Source organism: Chelon labrosus (genome assembly GCF_963514085.1).
Source record: "Chelon labrosus genome assembly, chromosome: 18".
NCBI classification, from domain to species: domain Eukaryota; kingdom Metazoa; phylum Chordata; class Actinopteri; order Mugiliformes; family Mugilidae; genus Chelon; species Chelon labrosus.
The window spans coordinates 15,699,079-15,719,434 of record NC_140351.1 but is presented as its reverse complement, the minus strand read 5'-3'; the positions used below and the strand labels follow the sequence as shown (position 1 = coordinate 15,719,434).

Here is a 20,356-nt window from a genome sequence, read left to right as displayed (position 1 = left end):
CTAGTGAATTTGGAGGCCAAGTTGCATCCTGCTGGAGTGTCATCACTAAGGGGTGGGGGTGCCTGGTCTGGTCTAGGTGGGTGCTACATGTCTAAGTAACATCCACACTAATGCCAGGTCCAAGAGTTTCCCAGCAGAACATTGTACTGTCACAGGATCGTCAGTGATATTTACTTCTCCTGTCGGTGGTTTTAATGTTGCAGTAAACTCAATACTGAATAAATACACAGTGCCGTTTAAGAGTTCAGTGCTTAGATCTGTCGAGTAGGCCCTGATCTGTCCCAAATTGTTCCAGAAGCGTGACAAAGACCCCAAATCTTCACAGCTGTCTGCAACAAGAAGAAATGGGAGTCCTGCAACAACTAGTCGGCTAGTAGTTCTGGTCTCGATTGCCCCACGGGCAGCAGTCAGAATTCACTACCAGATGTGGTCTTGTAGATTTGATCCATATGCTCATAGATTTCCTCATGATGTGGTGCTAACAAAAGGGTCTTTGTTTAATATCAGTTGTTCTTGAACGGATCACAATAGCAGTGGTGAGATTATTATATTACTTTGAATTAAATAAACAATAAAATAATTTAACTGTTCCAACTGTACATTCCACTCCATGAAAGTCAAAGACTGTCTCCAAATACTTGTAAGAGCTGCCAGAGTCCGTGTTCTTCTCTTATACAATACGCAGATGATCGGACGATATGTCTGAAACCAATAATCACTTAGTTTTGGATGCGTTCAACTAAAAGGAGCGTTGTCCTACTACTTCTGGACCATGACACAAATACACCAGTGATAGATTACTCATTAACGAGCCTCAGAAAGCTGTCTTATATTACAGGTACTGATAACCCAGTTCTGTGACAAGTTCAAGGAAACTACGGCATAATAGCCTATAAAGATAAAGGTTATGTGCCTGGCTGGGAACGTCTTTTGTTGTTTGTTGATGTCTTGGGGTAAACACAAGGATTTCCGGGGTCAGGTTTTGTGGAGTTTCTGTAGACATGTTAAGCAGCGTAAGTGGCATTTGCAGCGATCGCCATCTTACTTAAGTGTGTTTGCATGGTGGCGTTTGTTAATTTGAATGTCAGATGGATCTATTTCAGTATTTTCTCATCTGAAATGTTGACATGATGCTTTGTTTATCCTGGATAAAGGACATGAATGTGTGCATATTTCAGTCCATCGTACAGTTCCTCAGAGGCTTTGCTGAAAACCACAAAGCTGACATCTGGGTGGGATTACATGAAAATTCAAGAAGGACTTCAGTATTTCTCAGGATGCCATGAGTGTCTGCACTGAAGTTTCAGTTTCAGGAGTACTACACGCAGCATGGCTGAAAACAGATAAAACAAAAAAACAATCCTGGAAATCCTGTGGCGGCCCTTGAAGCGTTTTAATAAATGCTCTTCTAGAAATTATGTCTCTTAAGCAGAAACTAATTCCAATCAGTTCGACAAGAAGCAGGATTAGAAGGAATTTCATCATGATTAACTCTTATTTGCTTACTTACTTCCAGCCCTGTGCAGCCTCTCTGCTCTCTGCACCACCGCTGCTGCTGCTGCATAAACATAACAGGAGGTCACATCAGGGCTACCCAGCTGAGGCAGCAATATCCTGTGATGAGCAGCCTTTTAGCTCTTTGCCGTTGCTGCTCCACGCAGTGATTTAGCCCAGAGGCTCTCTGCTCCTGCCAGATTATTGCCCCAGCCGCTGCCTCTTCACTTCTCTCCACTCCTCTCCGCTTCATTTCGACTTGGAGGTTTGGTGCCACCTCGTCCGTCTCGTGGCATTCGTCTCATTTCCCTAAATCCCCTGACGCTGTTCGTCATCATGTTATAGCCGGCTGGCGGCATTTAACATAACCTCAGTACGGTGTATTATCTCCCATCTGTCTGCACGGATGCCTTCTCATGCATTAATGGATGGAATTTGATAAATAATACATTAGGCCATGTACTCTACTCTACTGTCTTTATAACCCAGAATCTTTTTTTTTTTTTTTTTTTTTTTTTTTTATTAATGGAGCCGCTAGTGCCATAATTCACTGGATGTATTATGCAGAGCTTTTTTCTAGATATTATAGTCACAGCGGGGGTGATCTCATGTAGTTAGTTCAGGCCTGCTTCTCTGTTGTATCTCAGTGATGGCCTGATAACACTCAGCTGCTTTGTTTTTACAGTGCAGAGCTTTCAGGCACAATCTGATGTGTGCCTTTAAGGGACACCAACATGATGTCATGTATTTGTCTTTAAATGCCTGTGCTGGACTGGACCAGTGATGGCAATGCTGGCATTGCCTCTTGGCATCTCAACTACATCGTCACAAGACATGATGTTTCTTGTATTTTAGCACCAGAATCAAGACCGTGTTTTGCTTCCAGCTGCTTTAACAAATATTGTAGTATCAAATGTCTGTGTGTATGCAAATGGGGTTTACTCATTGTGTCTTTTAACCGACTGTTTGGACGTTTTCAGTTGTGTTGATCTTATTTTTAGCTTAGAAAAGAAGAATGAGCAACAGTGAACAAGCCACACGTGTGTCACCTCGGTTTGTGGAGACCAAAAACAGAGCTAAAATAAGAGTGAATATTGGACTTGCATTCATTGATGGACACAAGTCAAACTAAACATTGCTTCATGTCGGCTGGATTGGTGAACAGGCAAATATTTGCCAACAGCTTTTCTCTGTAATGTTGTGTTTACACGCGTTTCTTCTGCTGAAAACAAAATCCACCTTCCTTCAAATCAGAAAGGCAATAAACCTAACGCGTGTCTGTTTTCTGTGTGCCCGCTGCAGGTCAGCCAAGGTAATGTCCCAGGTGTGGAAAGTGCCTCTCTGGCCATGGACACGGAGGAAGGAGTGGAGGTGGTGTGGAACGAAGTGCTCTTCTCTGACAAGAAGGTCTTCAAAGCACAAGAGGTACTGTGGCTCTTTTAACCTTTAGCTGCAGGCTGTGAAAATGTCAACGCTATTTGGTGAAAAGGCCTGCAGACGGAGTGTTTTCCTTTTATTTTGCTGAAGTTTTTTTTTCTTCAATATTCAGCTAGCCGCTAGCTACTGTTTTCTGCATCAATGCTTTACTCAGACATACAGTATGTGTGACTTTATCTGCTTCCTTCTGCTTCTCAGGTGTCAGGCTCTGGTTTCTCTTGATACAGTGTGGATTGCTATTGTTGCTATATAAATAATTCTGAACAGCTCCCTTTTCAGGGGTTCAATAAAAACAAAAGACAAACAAAAGTCAGTGACAGAAGATACATCAGTACATGTCATGATCATATCTTAGTTTTAAGATAAAGATCAGTTTCTGTGTGCAGTTTATTTCATCGCAGCCTTTTTTTTGAGGGTTTGTTTTTCTGTATGGTTGTTTTTATTAGAGGCAGCATTTATCCTGTGAGCATTTACCAAGACCATTTAGTTTCTAGTGCCGCATACAAGCGTTAAAGATATTTTTTTAAGTTAATTTAGAGTCATAAAATATCACAAAATGTGTTATTTGAACAGAACATATTTGATATTCCTGCAAATGATTATACAAAACAATTGACAATTGTGGACTACCCAGATAATTTTGGGCATTTTTACTTTAAAAACACTTAAATGTAAGAATGAACCTATTATACAAATGGTCTCTGATTTTATTAATGAATTCATTTAACTCCCTTTATAAAGGCCTGACGAAGAAAAGACCGTATTTGGGTGTAATGTAAAAAATGCAAACAACAACCTCTGATGTATGCTTTCTAGGAAAAGATCAAGGAAATGTTTGAGAACTTGATGCAGGTCGAACACCCCAACATTGTCAAGTTCCACAAGTACTGGCTAGACATGAAGGAGAGCCAGGCTCGTGTAAGACTTTCATCCATTCTCCTCTTCTTCCTCTTCATTTTTTATTTTTTTTTTTCCACACGCAAACACGTGTGAGAATTAACAGGTTTTTTTTTTTCCCCTGCCTTCCATCTGTGCCCCGCAGGTTATATTCATCACTGAATACATGTCGTCCGGAAGCCTCAAGCAGTTCCTGAAGAAAACCAAGAAGAACCACAAGACCATGAATGTGAAGGTCGGTGTTTTGACGCCGGTCGCATCCCGCGTTTTATGGGTTTGCTGGGCCTGTGTCGTGGTGGTTCAGATCCGTATTTCTTGCAGGATTAGAGATTATGTAACAGAACACCCTGCTGGCTCAGACACATATCTCATCCTTGTTACACTGTGGATTTGAAAGCTTCCTACAATTTATCCAGGATGTTTTTTTATTCTCTGTTCTGTCTGGCTGTTCTTTTTATTTGACGATAGAAAGCTGCACATTGTCAAAAGATGTTATATTTGGCATTTTTACAGACAGAATAGACCTGACAAAGGCCAGGAAAACGGTATATGTTGTCATAGTGCATGGCAGTATAATTTCCATATCATCTTTGTGGAAGAAATGTGTTTTGTCTGTCATTTCATGTTGCTCTGTTGTGCTTCATCTTAGGCCTGGAAGAGATGGTGCACCCAGATCCTGTCTGCGCTCAGGTACTGACAGACTTTCCCCACCCAGGAGTTTAAAATGAGCGATGCTTTTAACCGCGGCCAGCACATTAATAAGATTGCTCTATTTGTTTACTGGCAGCTATCTGCACTCTTGTGACCCACCGATAATCCATGGCAACCTGACGTGCGACACCATCTTCATCCAGCACAACGGACTTATCAAGATTGGCTCAGGTCTGCTCCCAGCAGGGCTTTTCATGTTACTACAGCTAATACTGGCCCCTTCTTATTGTTACCTCACACAGTGGATGACTGGATTTACCGTTGCAGCTTTATAAAGCAGACTAAATATCTCAATTGTGCTTAATTTTCTTTCCACAGTGTGGCATCGGCTATTTGTTAATGGTAAGAAATAGATAATTTTGTCGTAGTAACGTTTTCATTGGTGTCATATGTGTCCATCAGTTTGCTTTGTCTAATGCGTCTACATTCTGTGTGTCTTCTCTGATCAGTGTTTCCAGATGCCAGCGTCCACAGTAAAGGGAGGCAACACCGCGACGAGCAGAGGAATCTCCATTTTTTTGCTCCAGAATATGGAGGTAAGTTGAGCTGAAGCTTTCTGACATGACTTTTTTTTTCCTCCATTCATTCCTAAATGAATGTTTGACCACAAAATAAGAATTCCATCATTGAATCCATGGTTTAACCGAGCCTAAACCCTTGAACAAACTGGTGAGCAGCAATTTTGTACCTGCAGTATCATGCTATCCATTTTTATTGGAATTAATAAAACCCCATGTATAAGTATTTTCCATATGCATCTTGTGCATCCATCAAATAGCTGTGGCAATTTTGCACCCTAAGATCCGATCTGAGCAATCCGATCCGAAGTGACCACCTTTAGGTCCGTGTGTTCACATCTGTCATTAACATGCGTCTCCAGATTTCAGTTTTGTGCTCTGTATGCAAATAAACCCTAACATCATCTGGAGCACAGTGGAATAGTTTAACAGCTGATATCTCTAATGGATCTCTACAGCTGCTCCAGATCCGAGAACGGCTCTGTTTTATGTGTGTAGGTCACGACTTTGGCATCTGATCTCCACCCTGACGTTAGTTACACCTGCACAAAGCTCAGATTATTACTCCAGCCCTGGAGTTTCCATACGCACCTTAATCTCTAGAGATAAAGGTAAATAAAGACATTTGTGATTGAGGAAATACTTAACCACACGCGGCTCCTCATCAATAATTAACCTCATGCTGATACGTTATTTAGTGACAGAATGACACTTGTGTTCACATATTAAATACTTTAATTTGTTCATTCTTACTTAGACTGATGTATTATTCAGTTAGTTAACAGCTAGAAGGACATTATATTTTGAAACGGTCTTATTACCAACAAACAGACATCACTTACGGTGCTTTGTCGTTTACAGACGGTCACTGATAATGCTTCTTTTCTGAATGAATGAGGCAAAACTCCGCTGACGCAGGAGCACCCCCTACTGTTGATCAGATCAGATCTCTCAAATGCAATCTCAGTGCATCCTGGGGTTGTTCACACCTCCATCTTTTACGCTGAACACTTGCGATCAGATATCCCACACTGGAATTTAATGCGAGGTCTGAACAGGGCCCACTGACAGTAACTATAGGAGATAACGGTTTGGTAACCGTTGGAATACCATGAGCCACTGTGGAAAGAGTTATAAAAGATAGACTGAATGATTATTTGGTTGTAATGCGTCACAACTCTTCCCGTTTTACCCCGTTAAATGGAAAACGGTGACATTTTTCCTTCATGTTCTCTATGTTTAATCCTCATTTTCTGCTTCTCCTTTTTTCATTTCCAGCTGGGGAAGATGATTATGCCATAGACATTTTCTCCTTTGGCATCTGTGCTCTAGAGGTGAGAGAAACAAATCCATAGCGTTCCTGTATTTCTTTGTGTGTTTCTGTGTGTTAATGGGTTATTTTTACCTCCTAGATGGCAGTGCTTGAGATCCAGGCCAACGGAGATACTGCTGTGTCCAAGGAGGCCATAGTCAATGCAGGTCAATCTCTCGAAGACCCTCTCATGAGAGTGAGTCTCAAAAATACTTCATGTCCTAAATACATCCAATGCAACCTAGGAAACATGGAGAAAAAGACCAACTGTCCCACACTACTCTATTGACACTTTCCTGCACATACCACATTGCCTCGGGATTTATTTCAGACCACATACTAGGACTATGTACAGTTTTTGAGTGCACATGTCGGTAAAAACATGCCAGGAATTCAGACCACGTCGATGCTCAGTAAACCGGGTCGTACATTTGTGTGGTTTCAAATTGGACTGAGAGTCGGACTGCTTTCCTTTCAGGAATTCACCCAGTCCTGTTTGCGCCACGAAGCCAAGCTCCGTCCCACTGCTCACGACCTTCTGTTCCACCGAGTCCTGTTCGAGGTCCATTCCCTCAAACTGCTCGCCGCCCACTGCCTCATCAACAACCAGTGTGAGTGCCTCGCCGCCACATGCCAAGCCTTCCTGCACAAATCACTCGTTTCTGCTTGAAACGTTCATCGTGATTGTGCAAGCGAATTGTAGACCTTAAAGAAGTTTTAAACATAAACTTGGATAATTTAAGCTTTGCCATGCAATTAAGCCATCTGTTCACTGTGGAGCCAGCGAACCTGTTATAAGTACTTCCTGAAATGAATTGGTTGAATCTCATTCTCTTTCTTATTCTTTTGACAAATTGTTGCAGCTCCACGTGTGCATCTGATCATATTAATTCCCAAAACTTGTGTCCCATCCGCAGACTTGCTTCCAGAGAACTGTGTGGAAGAGAAGACCAAGTCCTTTGACCCCAACGCTGTCATGGCGGAGATCAAACATGACGACAGACAGGGAGTTCAGCTCAAGTAAACCCTCACAGCTACCTCGTTAACTTTTAGCGAACTGTGACCGTGACGTGACAAGATCAACACTTACCGGGCTCTTCTGCCTCTCTGTCTGCCCTGCAGGTATTCCCATGTGTCCCCTTTGGAGCTTGACAAGTTTCTGGAGGATGTCAAGTAAGCGTTACTTAAGAATATCACTAGATTTTAACTTGTGTGATTTCAACATGATGTTCAACATTTATTTTTTTTCATTGCCTCCTCTCTTGTCAGGAATGGGATTTACCCTTTGATGAACTTCGCCTCGTCTCGGCCTCACCCCGTCCCTCGAGCCCTGTCCTTGTCTCAGGAGCAGGTTGAGACAGTCAAGACGCCGACTCCTGAACCCCAGGAGACGGAGACGAGGAAGGTTAGCCTCTTAAATATCCAGACACCTGTGTTCTTATTCACCCGTGACCCACACGAAAACAGTGCTTGAGTGAGTAACGCGGAGGAGGACTGTGTTTACAGTTTGCCACATCTCAAGGGTGTAAGAGTGAGAATACAATGTTCCACATCTGTTGTTGACGTGCAAACCACCTCACATTTGTAGCTTAGCACCTTTGTTGCCAAAAGATGTCAGGGAAGTGTTTTGCACAAGAACACATTGCTGCCCTTTGAGCTGTTGTGCATGCTGCTTACATAAAATAAGTAAAAGGACGCGCGTGTGAGTCTGTCTACTAATAATATTATCATACCAAGTTATTATCAACCAAAACACATTCACTGTTGCCTTTTATTGTGCCTTCGCTGTAGGTTGTCCAGATGCACTGTAATCTGGAGTCAAATGAAGAAGGGACCAAAACTCATGTGAGTCACATGGTATTACAGGTACTTTACTCATTTCAGTCCAGACACTTTGTTCGGGCTATTTGCTAGAGCTCTGGTGTAGGAGGTTCAGTGGTGGCCGAACATGAACTCAGCTCGATTTTAACTTGACTTTGTGGTCTCCCCTTAGCTCTCTCTGTTTCTGAAGATGGATGACAAACTTCATAGGCAGCTCAGCTGTGACATCCTTCCAAGTAAGTTGACAACAGCTGCATAAGAAAAATAAGCCTGACATTATTCTGTATTTTTTGTTGTTCTCCACAAATCCCATAAAAAGACCAAAACTTTTGAAAAGAGTTTGTGGCTTTTTAGTCTCAGATCCTTTGGTTCCTTGGTCACAAATAAACTTTATTGATTTAAAAGGCTTTTTTTTACAGGATTAGATTACGTTAGATTAGATTAGAAAAACTTTATTGTCCCAATTTGATTTGCAACAGCAGTCAACAACCAAATTCATACCATAAAATAGTAGAGTACCATACATAGGGGGCGGCTGTGGCTCAGTAGGTAGAGCGGGTTGTCCACGAACCAGAGGGTTAGCGGTTCGATCCCCGGAACGTGCCACATGCCGAAGTGTCCTTGAGCAAGACACTGAACCCCCAGTTGCTCCCAGTGCGTGGCACTGGTGTGTGAATGTGTGTATGCTTGTGTGAACGAATGGGTAGATGCGTCTGAGACTGTAAAGCGCTTTGAGTGCCAATAGGTAGAAAAGCGCTATATAAAAGCAAGGCCATTTACCTTTGAGTGCCAATAGGTAGAAAAGCGCTATATAAAAGCAAGGCCATTTACCATTTACCATAGAAACATATATAATAAATGTCATCAGGTGAGTTATCATGGTCATATATGTAGCTTACAGTGCAAGGGCATGCCTGACTCTTATTTAGAAACCCTACAGCTGTGGGAACAAATGATCTGAAATATCTGTTTGACTTGGGCCTCTTAGGGAAGGTATACCTCTTTCCAGGTGGCAAAAGTCAAAACTCTGCACACAGAGGGTGATGTGGGATGGTTTATCTAGAAATAACGTGTCAGCCAGCGCATCACTCTGGCTCATTTACGTTTGTTTGGTTTTTCATTTTGGGCAAAACTGGAGCTTGGCATTGCTTTCAAAATGAAATATTATTTATTTTATCAATTTATTGTTGTTTTATTGCTGCCTTCTGGTCTCAGAAGATTTTTCTAACTAAAATATTTAATGTGAAACTTTCAGCTGACTCCTCTAAAGACCTTGCCAGTGAACTTGTTCACTACGCCTTCATCAATGAGGTAGACGCCTCTTTACTTCTTTCCTTGGTGAACAATAATATGCACTTTTTAATAAAGCAAATATTGCACATGAATTGATAGCTAACATTTTAACTTTGTCGTGTGCGTTGTTTAGGAGGACAGTGAGAAGGTGGCAGGGTTCCTGGAGGACGCAATCAGCCGACACCGGGTCCGAGCACTCGCCGCTGGAAGCACACAGTGAGGAGGGGTCATGGCGGCGGCTGGGCCAGAGAGAGGGGCCCGGGGCATCGACCACACAGATGGAGAAAGGGAGAGGGCAGCGGGCAGGATCACACAGCCACGAGCAGAGGGAGCTGACCTAGCTGGGGATAAAAAGGGGACAAATACAGACGGATGCTGAGCGTTGACGGACAGTGAATCATGCCAGTGAGAAGGAATTAAAATGACAGTGCTGAGAGAGAAAACAAAAGCACCTCTGGTTGGAGGACCAGAGGCGTCATGGCTGTGTCCAGCTACCCCACAGAGCAGTGGAAGATTGACAAACTCCCTGCCTAAAAGGGCTATCATGCCTTAAGATATCCTGACAACTTAGGTTTTACATAATGCCACTATTCACAACAGAGATGTTTTACTTACAGACGCAGCAGCTATGTTTTCAGAAAGACATTTCAATGCTCAAAGCCACGTTTGCACTCCAGTGTCTACTTTTATTGGTGATAATATTTACTTTGAATTGTAATCATTTACTACAAGCCTCTCTCCCTTACAAGCCAGAACCGTTTAATTTCAGTTTTAGGAATTTCATATTCCGTCCTTCGTACACTGTTAATACTCATCCAGTTGACTTATTTATTTCTGTTTATAACTGTGAACAATAGAAGCATTGCACAATTGCCTGTTTTGTTTTTTTTTCTCTCTCTTTATGTTTTTGACCTGCAAAGTAACGCACCTCACTGCACTCTTGTGTTAAAGGCTACTTCTCACACAACGGAACATGCCACGCTTAAATGTAGTGATGAGTAATGAGATGATGCCTCTCTTTTAGCCTGTAGTGCTCTTAAGGGGTTTTCCCTGTCGAAGTGTTCTGAAAGCCAAAGACTTGCAAAGTGCCTGATATGGCAATGTACTTTGGGCAAAATTTCCGAATGAAACGGCATCGTACCCAACATAGCAATTTTGAAAATAACTGATTATGGTTGACTTTGGTTTTGCCTTTCAAACTTGTTCCCATCTATCCATGAAGTCAGCCTGTGTGAATGTGAAGATGAACTTTACGCCCTCTGATAGCAGCTCCATTATGAGCTTTGTATATTGGACAAAAACAGGAATACATCGGCGTGTGATTTAAAAGAATATTCCTACATAAATTAAATGAAGGGTGCTGGGTATATGATATTAAAATTAATAATAAAAATTGCCATATTGTTAATAAATATTACTGATATACTTATTTTTGTTTTATTTCGTCTGGTTTTGCAAATATGTCTAGAGGTCTTTACAGGCAAAATCTACCCAAACACATATGTCATTGATAATTAGTTATTATGCGTAAGGATTTGTGTATTTCCATTCAGATTTTTGTTGGGTACAGATGCTACAACAACATATTTGACAGGAAACTGAAATACAGAACAGAACCACATCTACTGTAGATCAGTGTGAACTTTGGAACCGGTTGCACTTGCAGCCCACACAAACACAAAAATAGACTTTAAAGCTCTGACAGATTTTCTTGTCTTGGAAATGTAAAAGGTTTGGGTGGATTTTTTTTCTTAAGAAAACTAGACTACTAGTGAGTTGTCTGCTCAGCAATATAGTCTTGTTTGTCAATCTCACTTAGCTCTGCTCCATTTGTTTTCTGACTCTGTGAGGTTGCAGTTTCATAACACTTACACTGCTGTACAGTCATTGCTTACAGTACTTACTATACTCTGTCTCAAGCCTGTGTCTCTGATGACAGGAGCCCTGCATTCTACCAGAAAGTCACCTGCACAGGCCATGCTGTACATATTTGTTTGTGGCTATCAAAGAAAGAGCTTTGGACAAAATTTTAACACAAAGCAGTGCCACTGTTGCTCTCATTTGATCTCGTAAACTGCATGTCTCAATAGCCTGCAAACATTCAAAGCATTGCATTGCAATTACATTTTGCCTTTGTCGGTCATAGTTCAGTTCCAGAGGGGACCTGACCAAGAAAATGAATGTTTAGACTGTGCGAATATTTAAAAAACAAAAACACTTACATATCAGTCTTATTTTATGTCAGAAGACTTTTTTTTTTTTTCCGTGACTCTGTTGAAGGAAACTTGCCTTTGGATGTGTTCTACTTAAACCTTTGTTAAATATTGTAGCTACTGCAATTAAATACATGACAATAAAGACGGTGTGACATGTTTGTTATGTCTGAAATTATTAGGATTCGTTTATTTTGTGCTGAACGTCCAACACAGTCATTTATTTAGACTAGACATATCCCACTATACTACATATTGACTATAGTTTGATGTTCACATGAAATGTTTTGCCTATTTGGTCTGCTTTCTATTTGTTATGCATCTTGAATTATGAATGAAAATATATTTTCAGCATCATCACGTGCACATGATTATTATTGTTAACATTATCTATCTACAGAGAAAGTATTACACGGACAAAAACACATGTTGGTATAGTAAAATACTCAGAAATTTGTTAGCTACCACATGAACCCAGCAAGAAATAACATGATTAGAAGACCTTGAGTTACATTTTATGCTGGGCAACATAGCCCTAGTTCGTGTGGTGTGTCTATACACGCTCATTTACTTTTATTATTATTATTTTTTTTTAAATAAATATAAATGTTTGTACTGAAAGACAGAAAGAAGTGCATATCTGCATCTAGCCACAAAGTCCGATGGGTCCTGGATTTAGATTAAACATCTTCGCTTTAACCGTGAAAAGCATAGTACGTGGTCAGAACGTTCATCGCGAGGGTTTCCTTCTATCGCGATATCTTTGATTGAAACACGGAAATCTCGCGAGCGTTAGCGTGCTTGTGGGCCTCGCCGAGACGGTGTGCTTCATGGCGGTTACGGAGACTGCGGTAAATTAATTTCTTGATATACTGACACATTAACGTTGTTAGCTGAATATTTTGTTGCGTAATTAACGCGCAATGCACGTTAGAATTCAAATTTGCTAAATATGATGTAAACCGACGGGTTTATCTGCGGGTAAAATGCAGCTTGCTTCACGCGCCATAATAATGAATGGCTAGCATTAGCTGGTATCGGCTAACTCCTCGCTAGCAACAAAAGATGAATAGAAACCAGGCCTCACTAATCACGCATTGCTTTTTTTTTGTAGCGAGTATGCTGCTAATGTCACCGGAGTGTGCTATGGATTTGCGATAGTTATTTGCATATTGGAATTCGTTAGATATTTCTTCGGGAAAGGTTTAACCTTAGCTTATTTTTTTTAGCTAACGTAGCGCAGAACAAAAACCACCGTTAGCATCAGGCTAACGTTAGCTGTTAAGTATAGCTGTAAGAATAGAAGATAAATATCAGGCCCACTTTGTGTGCATTTCTCTGTAAAATTATGCTGGCTGCCTGTTTCTTTGAATGCTAGTCTGAAGGCATTTTTTATTTCCCCTAGAATTTGTTGAATTGTTAAAGCTTCCCCATCAGTGCTCTTCCCCTTGGGGGCTTTCCTGTCTCAGTCTGGTGGACCCAGCGCTTAGCGGGTTGCGTAGGTAAGGACTCCGTCCCACCTGGTTTAAATCTGGGTGTTTGTCCTGTATATGGTCGCATATTTACTGCTAATCTGTGCTGTGTACGGTGTCCTGACTTCTTATGGAAATGCAGGACTTTTCTCTCTGGGGAAAATGCAGTTATGGGATATGCAGTATTTATAGGCAGGTGTTAATGCTTCAGATTATTGTTTCAAAGTTTTTTGTATAAATGATCTTTTCTGAATTGCAGGGAGGTGAAGCTCTGACGATGGAGAATGGACAGGGCACAGGCTCCAAGCTCGGCCTGCCGCCTCTCACCCCAGAGCAGCAGGAGGCACTTCAGAGGGTAGGACATTACATACATCTGCTTGAATGTACCCTTTGTTATAATGTTTTTGCCGTTTTTAAATGCTTCTAAGTAAGGTTCAAGTTCTGCACAAGCATGATTTCCTAAATGCAATGTATGCAAGATATTGTTTGTAGTAGACACTTAAAAATATCTCATTGTGCCTAAAGAGAAATTTCTACTCATTGCCTTTTACTTGTATGCCCAAGACATTTGTACTGATACAGTATCTGTCATGTATTCATCAAATAAATAAAAACAAAATAAAATAAAACTGCTTTTCTCCTTCCCCAGGCAAAGAAGTATGCCATGGAACAAAGCATTAAGAGTGTGTTGGTGAAGCAGACCATTGCCCATCAGCAACAGCAGCTCACCAACTTGCAGGTGAGATGTGTAAAACTTTTCGGTACTCCGCCAAACAACAAAACGTTTGTAATTTGCTTGTCACGTGTGAGTCTTGATTGTAGGCAGAATGTCTTAGCTTTTTCATACGTAAGTGATTCAGGCATCTCAAGTGTCAGAAGTCGGTTTTTGGTTTAGCTCTTTTGGAAGTCTTACTCCCTTCTCCCTCGTGCTGTGAAAGAGATCACATGTGTAGTCCATGTGCAGTCCATGTGCCCTTCCCTTGCTTCTGCCTCTGCTCTTTTTCAGATGGAGAAGATCGTCATGAAGGCTTTGGTTGTCATGTTAAATAATTTTGCACCTTTTAAAGGGGACTTGCTTATGTTAACTGCTGTGTGGTGATTTGTAATTTAGATAGAGGAGGTAAATCCTCAAACTGTATGTTGTTTAGAGGGAAGGTCTGAATATAGTGCTAGCCTAACCGCTTTTGTCTATCTAGCAAAGCAATGAGCTTTTTGAAAAAGCAAAGCTAAGGGATATCTAACCTACTTTTCAGCACTTTTTTCATCTTTACTGTCTTTCAGATGGCAGCAGTGACAATGGGCTTTGGAGATCCTCTCTCACCTTTACAATCGGTCAATAGATTATTAAATTTTTTTTCTGTGCGCATTCCCAATGGAAAAGGACTGTTACCCTTCTTTTACTTGTTGCGTTGGCAACAATCCCTGCCTTTTTATCTAACTAGAGAATGCATATTTTATTAGAAAACTTGGCTTTCTACAGCTAGTTAACCTGCGACCATGTCTGCAGTCCTCCGTGAGATGAACTAATTACCAGTTATTTGCTTTCTTGACTTTCAAGGGAATTTTATTTAGTATCTTTAACAAGACAATGGTAGAGGGCTTTTTAATTGTCAGTGTGCTTTTGCAGGACTTAAGGGTTTAGAAATGTGCGGAAAGTCACGTCTCTTTGAAAAATATGCATTTGCTCGATTTAAAACAAGAGAAAGCTCTTGGCATGGGACAAAAGAGGGATAGCAATCCCTTTAATGGACCAAAATGAGAGAACTGCTGGGACAGGGATCTTTTGGCCATCTCAAAGTCAAGTTTTTTTCCCCTGTGAATGGAAAAAGTCATCTTCCTGTGATGTTATAAACTAGGAAATAAATACTTTATTGACAGAAGCAGACTGACTTAAAGGCACTAGTAAAACACAGCAACTTTCGTTCATTAAATAATTCTCACCTTAGACTTGAGAAGAAAGTTTAAATTGCTTTCATCACGCCTTTGTATGGATTTCGTTTGAACTCCACGATTACTTTTGTTACCTTACTTGCATCCCTGGACTACAGGTCAGTTACTGAAGCCAAATATTTGTGAGGGCTGTGCATGTCAATCACTTCAGTGTGTTTTCCTCCATATGTCTGTTCAGTAGTAGCAGAATAGAGGCCATATTGTAATTACAACTGGTGTAACCAGTGTTTTATAAACATTACACATGCTATTTTTTAAGTAAGCGCAATTGATTACAGTATCCCATTATTACCCTATTTATCTGTCCAGGCCTCCTAACATGGAATTGGCCTCTAACATTTGTTTGGGGAAAGCAAGCAAGCAAGAAAATACACATTATTTCTCTGTGTGTGTGTGCGTGTGTTTTTGTCTTCCTCTGTTTTACATTCTAATGCTTATTATGTGTTGTTTTCCTTGGTTGGCAGGTGGCAGCCCAGCGGCAGCGTGCTCTAGCGATCATGTGTCGGGTGTATGTGGGATCCATATACTATGAGCTTGGTGAGGACACCATCAGACAGGCCTTTGCCCCCTTTGGCCCAATCAAGAGCATAGACATGTCTTGGGATTCGGTTACAATGAAGCACAAGGTCAGTGTCACTTCACAAGGTTTTGACAGATTAAATATTACAGAAGAGGCTACACAAGTCTTCAGTGTTGACGTATGTTCTGTTATTCTTATTTTCTGTCTGACTGCAGGGGTTTGCCTTTGTGGAGTATGATGTGCCAGAAGCTGCTCAGCTGGCTCTGGAGCAGATGAACTCAGTCATGTTGGGGGGGCGAAACATTAAGGTTAGTTGTCTGGAGAGAATACTTCTTGAATTCTTTGGACGATCTGGATGCATGGGAAAACACAATAATTTCTTTTTATTTCTTTTATAATGTGTTAGTTCGATTAACTGCGCATTTGGATTCCTTCCTGGCTTTTGCATACTAGTCAGTCTATTAATTGACTGTTTGGTTGTTACTTAAATGATTTGAGAAGTTGCTCGTGTCATTTCCGGCTCTAAAAGTACATAAAGATGCACTAATTGCCGTCTCTAATTTCTTTGTCTTCCAGGTGCGTGATGTATGAATGTTTTGAGTGTATGTCATGTGTACTTTCTGTTTGTATTGTGTGTTACGCATCCAAGATGTCAACAAGGCTGTTTAAGTGAACGATTCCAGTGGAATGCCCATTGGCACGTGACTCTGTGTCCATGATGTGCTGATGATGGGCTGCGCCTGGTTGGTGTTGCTTGGCCGCCCCATCTGTGGTACAGATCCCAGTCGCACGTAGAACTCGTCTTAGTTAGGGAACCAATTTCATTTTCAGAAGGGAGAGAATTCGTAGCTGTAGCAGAAATAATTTAATGCATTCCTCTTTCGGTGTTGCCACCGGCTCGGCTAGTCACACTGTTCAGGAATTTGGTGTTTTTAAATAAAGCAGTAGTTCCTTTTGATAGTGATGGAGTGGATTTGAAAAATCAGTGCTGTCTTTGCATCGTAAATGAAGGACTTTTGGTACTACATACATTGGGCTAGTACATACTAGCCCAATTAAAGCCGGTAATGGTAAGTAGTCAGGTTCATGGTAAATATTCATGGTCAGGAACCAGTTTGTTCTTCAATAAGTCTGGCTTTGAGTTTGTAGTCACTCAAAATAAGAGAGCTTTGAAAAATCCAAATATTGGCCTTAGTGCAGGGATCCCTAATTTTGGTAGTAATTTAATTATTTCATGACCACTTTCTGTTTGGAAAAGTTAAGTGGTATTTTGTACCTGGTGGCCAAGATGACAAAGATAGGTCACACTATGAGCTCTTTAAAGCATTTAGTAATGATCAGGCGGATGGAATGATTGTAGGTGACCGGTGGCTTTGACTGGACTTGGTGGCTGCGGAAAGTTAGCCGTGCAGGGATATAAAGCTTTGCGGTAGTGCGTTCTCGGTCGCTACTTTAAACCTCATACTCAGTAGCCCTGCTGGTATGATCTGTACTATAGGTTGGGCGGCCAAGTAACATCGGTCAGGCGCAACCCATCATTGACCAGCTGGCAGAGGAGGCACGGGCCTTTAACAGGATCTATGTGGCGTCCGTCCACCCTGACCTGTCAGATGATGACATCAAGAGTGTGTTTGAGGCCTTTGGAAGGATCAAGTCTTGCACGTTAGCCAGAGACCCCACCTCAGGGCGACACAGAGGCTTTGGCTTCATTGGTGAGCTTGGGGGTCCTCATTCGCTCGTGATCTTTTGTTACCGTTGCTCTGCTACTAACTTGCTTTTTTTATTCCCTTGCAGAGTATGAAAAGCCTCAGTCAGCCCTGGACGCTGTGTCTTCTATGAACCTCTTTGATCTGGGGGGTCAGTACCTACGGGTGGGCAAAGCAGTGACTCCCCCTATGCCCTTACTGACCCCCACGACCCCAGGTGGTCTGCCGCCTGCTGCAGCGGTGGCTGCAGCGGCAGCCACTGCTAAGATAACGGCCCAGGCAAGTATGAATCCCTTCCAAAGGGATTTAATGGCCTTCCAGGTAAATATAACCCAGATCTAGCTAGATATGACACCAGCACAGATAACATGGGCATAGAATATTTACTCAGGTGACTGGGAGAAGGCCAGTTTTTAAGAGATCACATTAAAAAAAACAATACTTGCCTTGATACAGTCAGTTTAGCAGCCCTGAAATATTATGTCCGTTATCTTAGTTTAATGTGTTAAAAACACCAACAGGGACCTTTCATATGTTTTATATTATTAATTAAATGTATACTTATATATCCCATACGTTAAATAGTAAGGTTTGTAATTAAAGCTCCTCCCATTCACTTGTTATACAAGTCAAGGGGCGTCTCAGGCATGATTCAGTTGTATTCCTTGTAGAATATATCATGGATGAAAGTATTTAGACATCACTCCTATATATATTTATGACTTGCTAAGGATAAGCAGTGATTATGTTAGTTTTTACTGACCTTGATTGATGACAGAGAAGACAGGCATAGTTTAACTCACTCTTTGCTATGCTTTGTGATCGTTGACTGTGCTGCCTTGTGCTGTGTTCTGTGTGTTTCCCTTACCTAATGTCTTCGGCCCCCCTCTCTTAAGGAGGCTGTAGCCGGCGCATCAGTCTTGGGGGCGTTAGCTGCGCCCCAGCTTCTCGGTCAGCAAATGGGAATACCTCAGGCTGTTATGGCTGCCCAGGCACCAGGGGTCATCACCGGTATGTACCAAGACACGAGTGAGTGCTCATTTTTATAAAGGCAGGATTTTAATAAAGCTCAAATGTGTTTAATGCGTTTGTTAAAAAATTTCCTTTGTAATTGATAATACCTATGATTTCTTTAGGTAATGTTAAGATATGAATGTATTTCCTTTCATGCTTGGCATGCCTTTTTCAATTTACATCATGGTAGTAGAGCTGACCAGATCTTCTAGAATTTAAGTGCATGGTTTACGAAACCTCACAGTATTTGAACTGCTGCGATCATTCAATGTTATTGGCCTAAGAACCATCTCAAAGACAAACAATGTTACCAAAGTGTCGTATAAATCTAGATTGAAATCCAGGCCTCAGTGCAGACCTGACCTCCCATGTGGAAGCTTAAAGCTGTAAGAGTTTAATGCTCCACCCTGTTACTTAAACGTAAAGCTCCTTCGAGGATGGATTAGGTGGATTAAAGACAAAGTGGACATTAAATAGTTTGAACTGCTGCAACCAGACGTGTTTGGTTGCAGAAGATGGACTTTGTGGTACAAATTCAAATAAATGAGGATACATATTTAAATACTTTGCTAAGTAATTGAAGTATCTTAAAAAAAAAAAAAAAAAAAGAACATCCAACTGTATGAGTGACTGTGACCTGGATGACTTCGCAGATATAGCGAAACTCGCTCTTTTAATTGGCATCAAGTTGCATGGATATTATTATTTTACCCTCGATGACCTTGCTAGACCATCTGCATACTACACCTGCTCTGTTACTAATCACCTTTTTTCCTTTTAAAGAGAATGTCTCTGCACAGTCAGCGTCACTAGCTCTATGTCTACCATCCTTCCTTTAAAAGGTGTGACTCCAGTGCGTCCTCCCATACCAGTGCTTCCCCAGGTCGGTCTTGTGAACCCTGTCCTTGCATCGCCGCCAGTCCTGTCCAACCAAGCTGCTGGCTCCAACCAACAAGAGAAGAAAGAGGAGAAAGAAGAGATGCTGCAGGATGGCACCGGGCAGGAGATGTTGAGTGACCAAGAGCACATGAGCATCTCGGGCAGCAGCGCCAGACATATGGTGATGCAGAAATTGCTCAGAAAATCAGAGGTGACAGATGCCATTGGGTATTTATTAACTGCTTTTTTATCATGAATTACTTACTCATTGTATTCTTCTTCTTCCCCAGTCAACGGTAATGGTACTTCGAAATATGGTCGGACCAGAGGACATTGACGACGACCTGGAGGGTGAGGTGACGGAAGAGTGCGGGAAGTTTGGATCCGTCAACAGAGTCATCATATACCAGGAAAAGCAAGGCGAAGAGGAGGATGCAGATATCATTGTGAAAATCTTTGTAGAGTTTTCCATGGCCTCGGAGATGAACAAAGCTATCCAGGCCCTCAATGACCGCTGGTTCGGTGGTCGTAAAGTTGTTGCAGAAGTGTATGACCAAGACCGTTTTAACAGCAGTGACCTCTCTGCGTAAAGTGTCTGAAATGGTTCACCAGCACCCATCCCTGTACATGTCGCCCAAATTCATTTCAGCCACAGTCACTGCAGCTAAAGATAACGGGCCTCTGAAACTTGTAATTATATTTTTATTTTTATTTTTTTTTATGGCTGTTGATATTAATGTTGAAAGCTCCTTTGGGGGGGGATTCGTTAAAAGGTTTCTGTCACATGTTTGCTTTGTGATTTGTGAAGACTCCCTTTAGGTGCAGGTTTCAAATTTTTTGTAATCCGATCTTGCAAAACATTTTTCCTGCTTTAGCTCCTTTTTATTCTTCATGAAATTTCCTGGACATGGAAACACTCTTTTCTTTCTATGATTAAAGGTTATTGTTTGTCAACAACAAAAAAAAAAAAGTGTGATGCAACTTTTTTTATGAATGGTTTTGAAGGAAGATTTGTAAAGAAACATGCTTCTGTGCTCTGGCTGTAGAACATAGTATATCAAGTAAAAGCATTTAATACATTTGTTGACCTCAAGTGTGGCTTATTTTGAGAAAAGTGAT

General features: G+C 41.4%; 2 protein-coding genes across 7 annotated transcripts in view; both read left to right on the top strand.

Moving 5' to 3' along the window:
* Positions 1–11,874, top strand: part of nrbp2b (nuclear receptor binding protein 2b) — a 38,732-nt gene extending 26,858 nt beyond the window's left edge. Inside the window, exons 2-18 of one of the 2 annotated variants that reach the window (XM_084566132.1) lie at positions 2,797–2,919; positions 3,748–3,849; positions 3,974–4,063; positions 4,478–4,518; positions 4,616–4,710; positions 4,858–4,881; positions 4,989–5,075; positions 6,336–6,391; positions 6,470–6,565; positions 6,848–6,980; positions 7,287–7,389; positions 7,492–7,542; positions 7,639–7,774; positions 8,161–8,214; positions 8,363–8,426; positions 9,446–9,501; positions 9,617–11,874. In XM_084566132.1, the coding sequence (XP_084422258.1) occupies positions 2,797–2,919; positions 3,748–3,849; positions 3,974–4,063; positions 4,478–4,518; positions 4,616–4,710; positions 4,858–4,881; positions 4,989–5,075; positions 6,336–6,391; positions 6,470–6,565; positions 6,848–6,980; positions 7,287–7,389; positions 7,492–7,542; positions 7,639–7,774; positions 8,161–8,214; positions 8,363–8,426; positions 9,446–9,501; positions 9,617–9,703 (1,398 nt within the window). In that variant the 3' untranslated portion in view covers positions 9,704–11,874. The remainder of the gene's footprint in view (positions 1–2,796; positions 2,920–3,747; positions 3,850–3,973; positions 4,064–4,477; positions 4,519–4,615; positions 4,711–4,857; positions 4,882–4,988; positions 5,076–6,335; positions 6,392–6,469; positions 6,566–6,847; positions 6,981–7,286; positions 7,390–7,491; positions 7,543–7,638; positions 7,775–8,160; positions 8,215–8,362; positions 8,427–9,445; positions 9,502–9,616) is intronic. The other variant, XM_084566133.1, reaches the window with a different exon arrangement.
* Positions 11,875–12,490: 616 nt separating this feature from the next.
* Positions 12,491–20,316, top strand: puf60b (poly-U binding splicing factor b). 5 transcript variants are annotated; one of them, XM_084566130.1, is made up of 11 exons: positions 12,491–12,547; positions 13,428–13,523; positions 13,818–13,907; positions 14,450–14,500; positions 15,583–15,744; positions 15,854–15,946; positions 17,137–17,350; positions 17,433–17,623; positions 18,241–18,355; positions 19,201–19,448; positions 19,528–20,316. In XM_084566130.1, the coding sequence occupies exons 1-11, from the start codon at positions 12,527–12,529 to the stop codon at positions 19,825–19,827; spliced, it is 1,581 nt and encodes a 526-aa protein (XP_084422256.1). In that variant the 5' UTR covers positions 12,491–12,526; the 3' UTR covers positions 19,828–20,316. The 5 variants fall into 5 exon arrangements, with proteins under 5 accessions (XP_084422256.1, XP_084422255.1, XP_084422254.1 ...); XM_084566129.1 differs by having other exon boundaries at positions 18,241–18,373; XM_084566128.1 differs by having other exon boundaries at positions 17,433–17,665.
* Positions 20,317–20,356: the final 40 nt, after the last annotated feature.

Bases quoted from the DNA above. Each gene is read 5' to 3' on its own strand.
- puf60b (XM_084566127.1), top strand. From the start codon at position 12,527: ATGGCGGTTACGGAGACTGCG. The intron at 12,548-13,427 runs GTAAATTAATTT...TCTGAATTGCAG, and splicing joins TGGCGGTTACGGAGACTGCG to GGAGGTGAAGCTCTGACGAT. The intron at 17,666-18,240 runs GTAAATATAACC...CCCTCTCTTAAG, and splicing joins GGGATTTAATGGCCTTCCAG to GAGGCTGTAGCCGGCGCATC.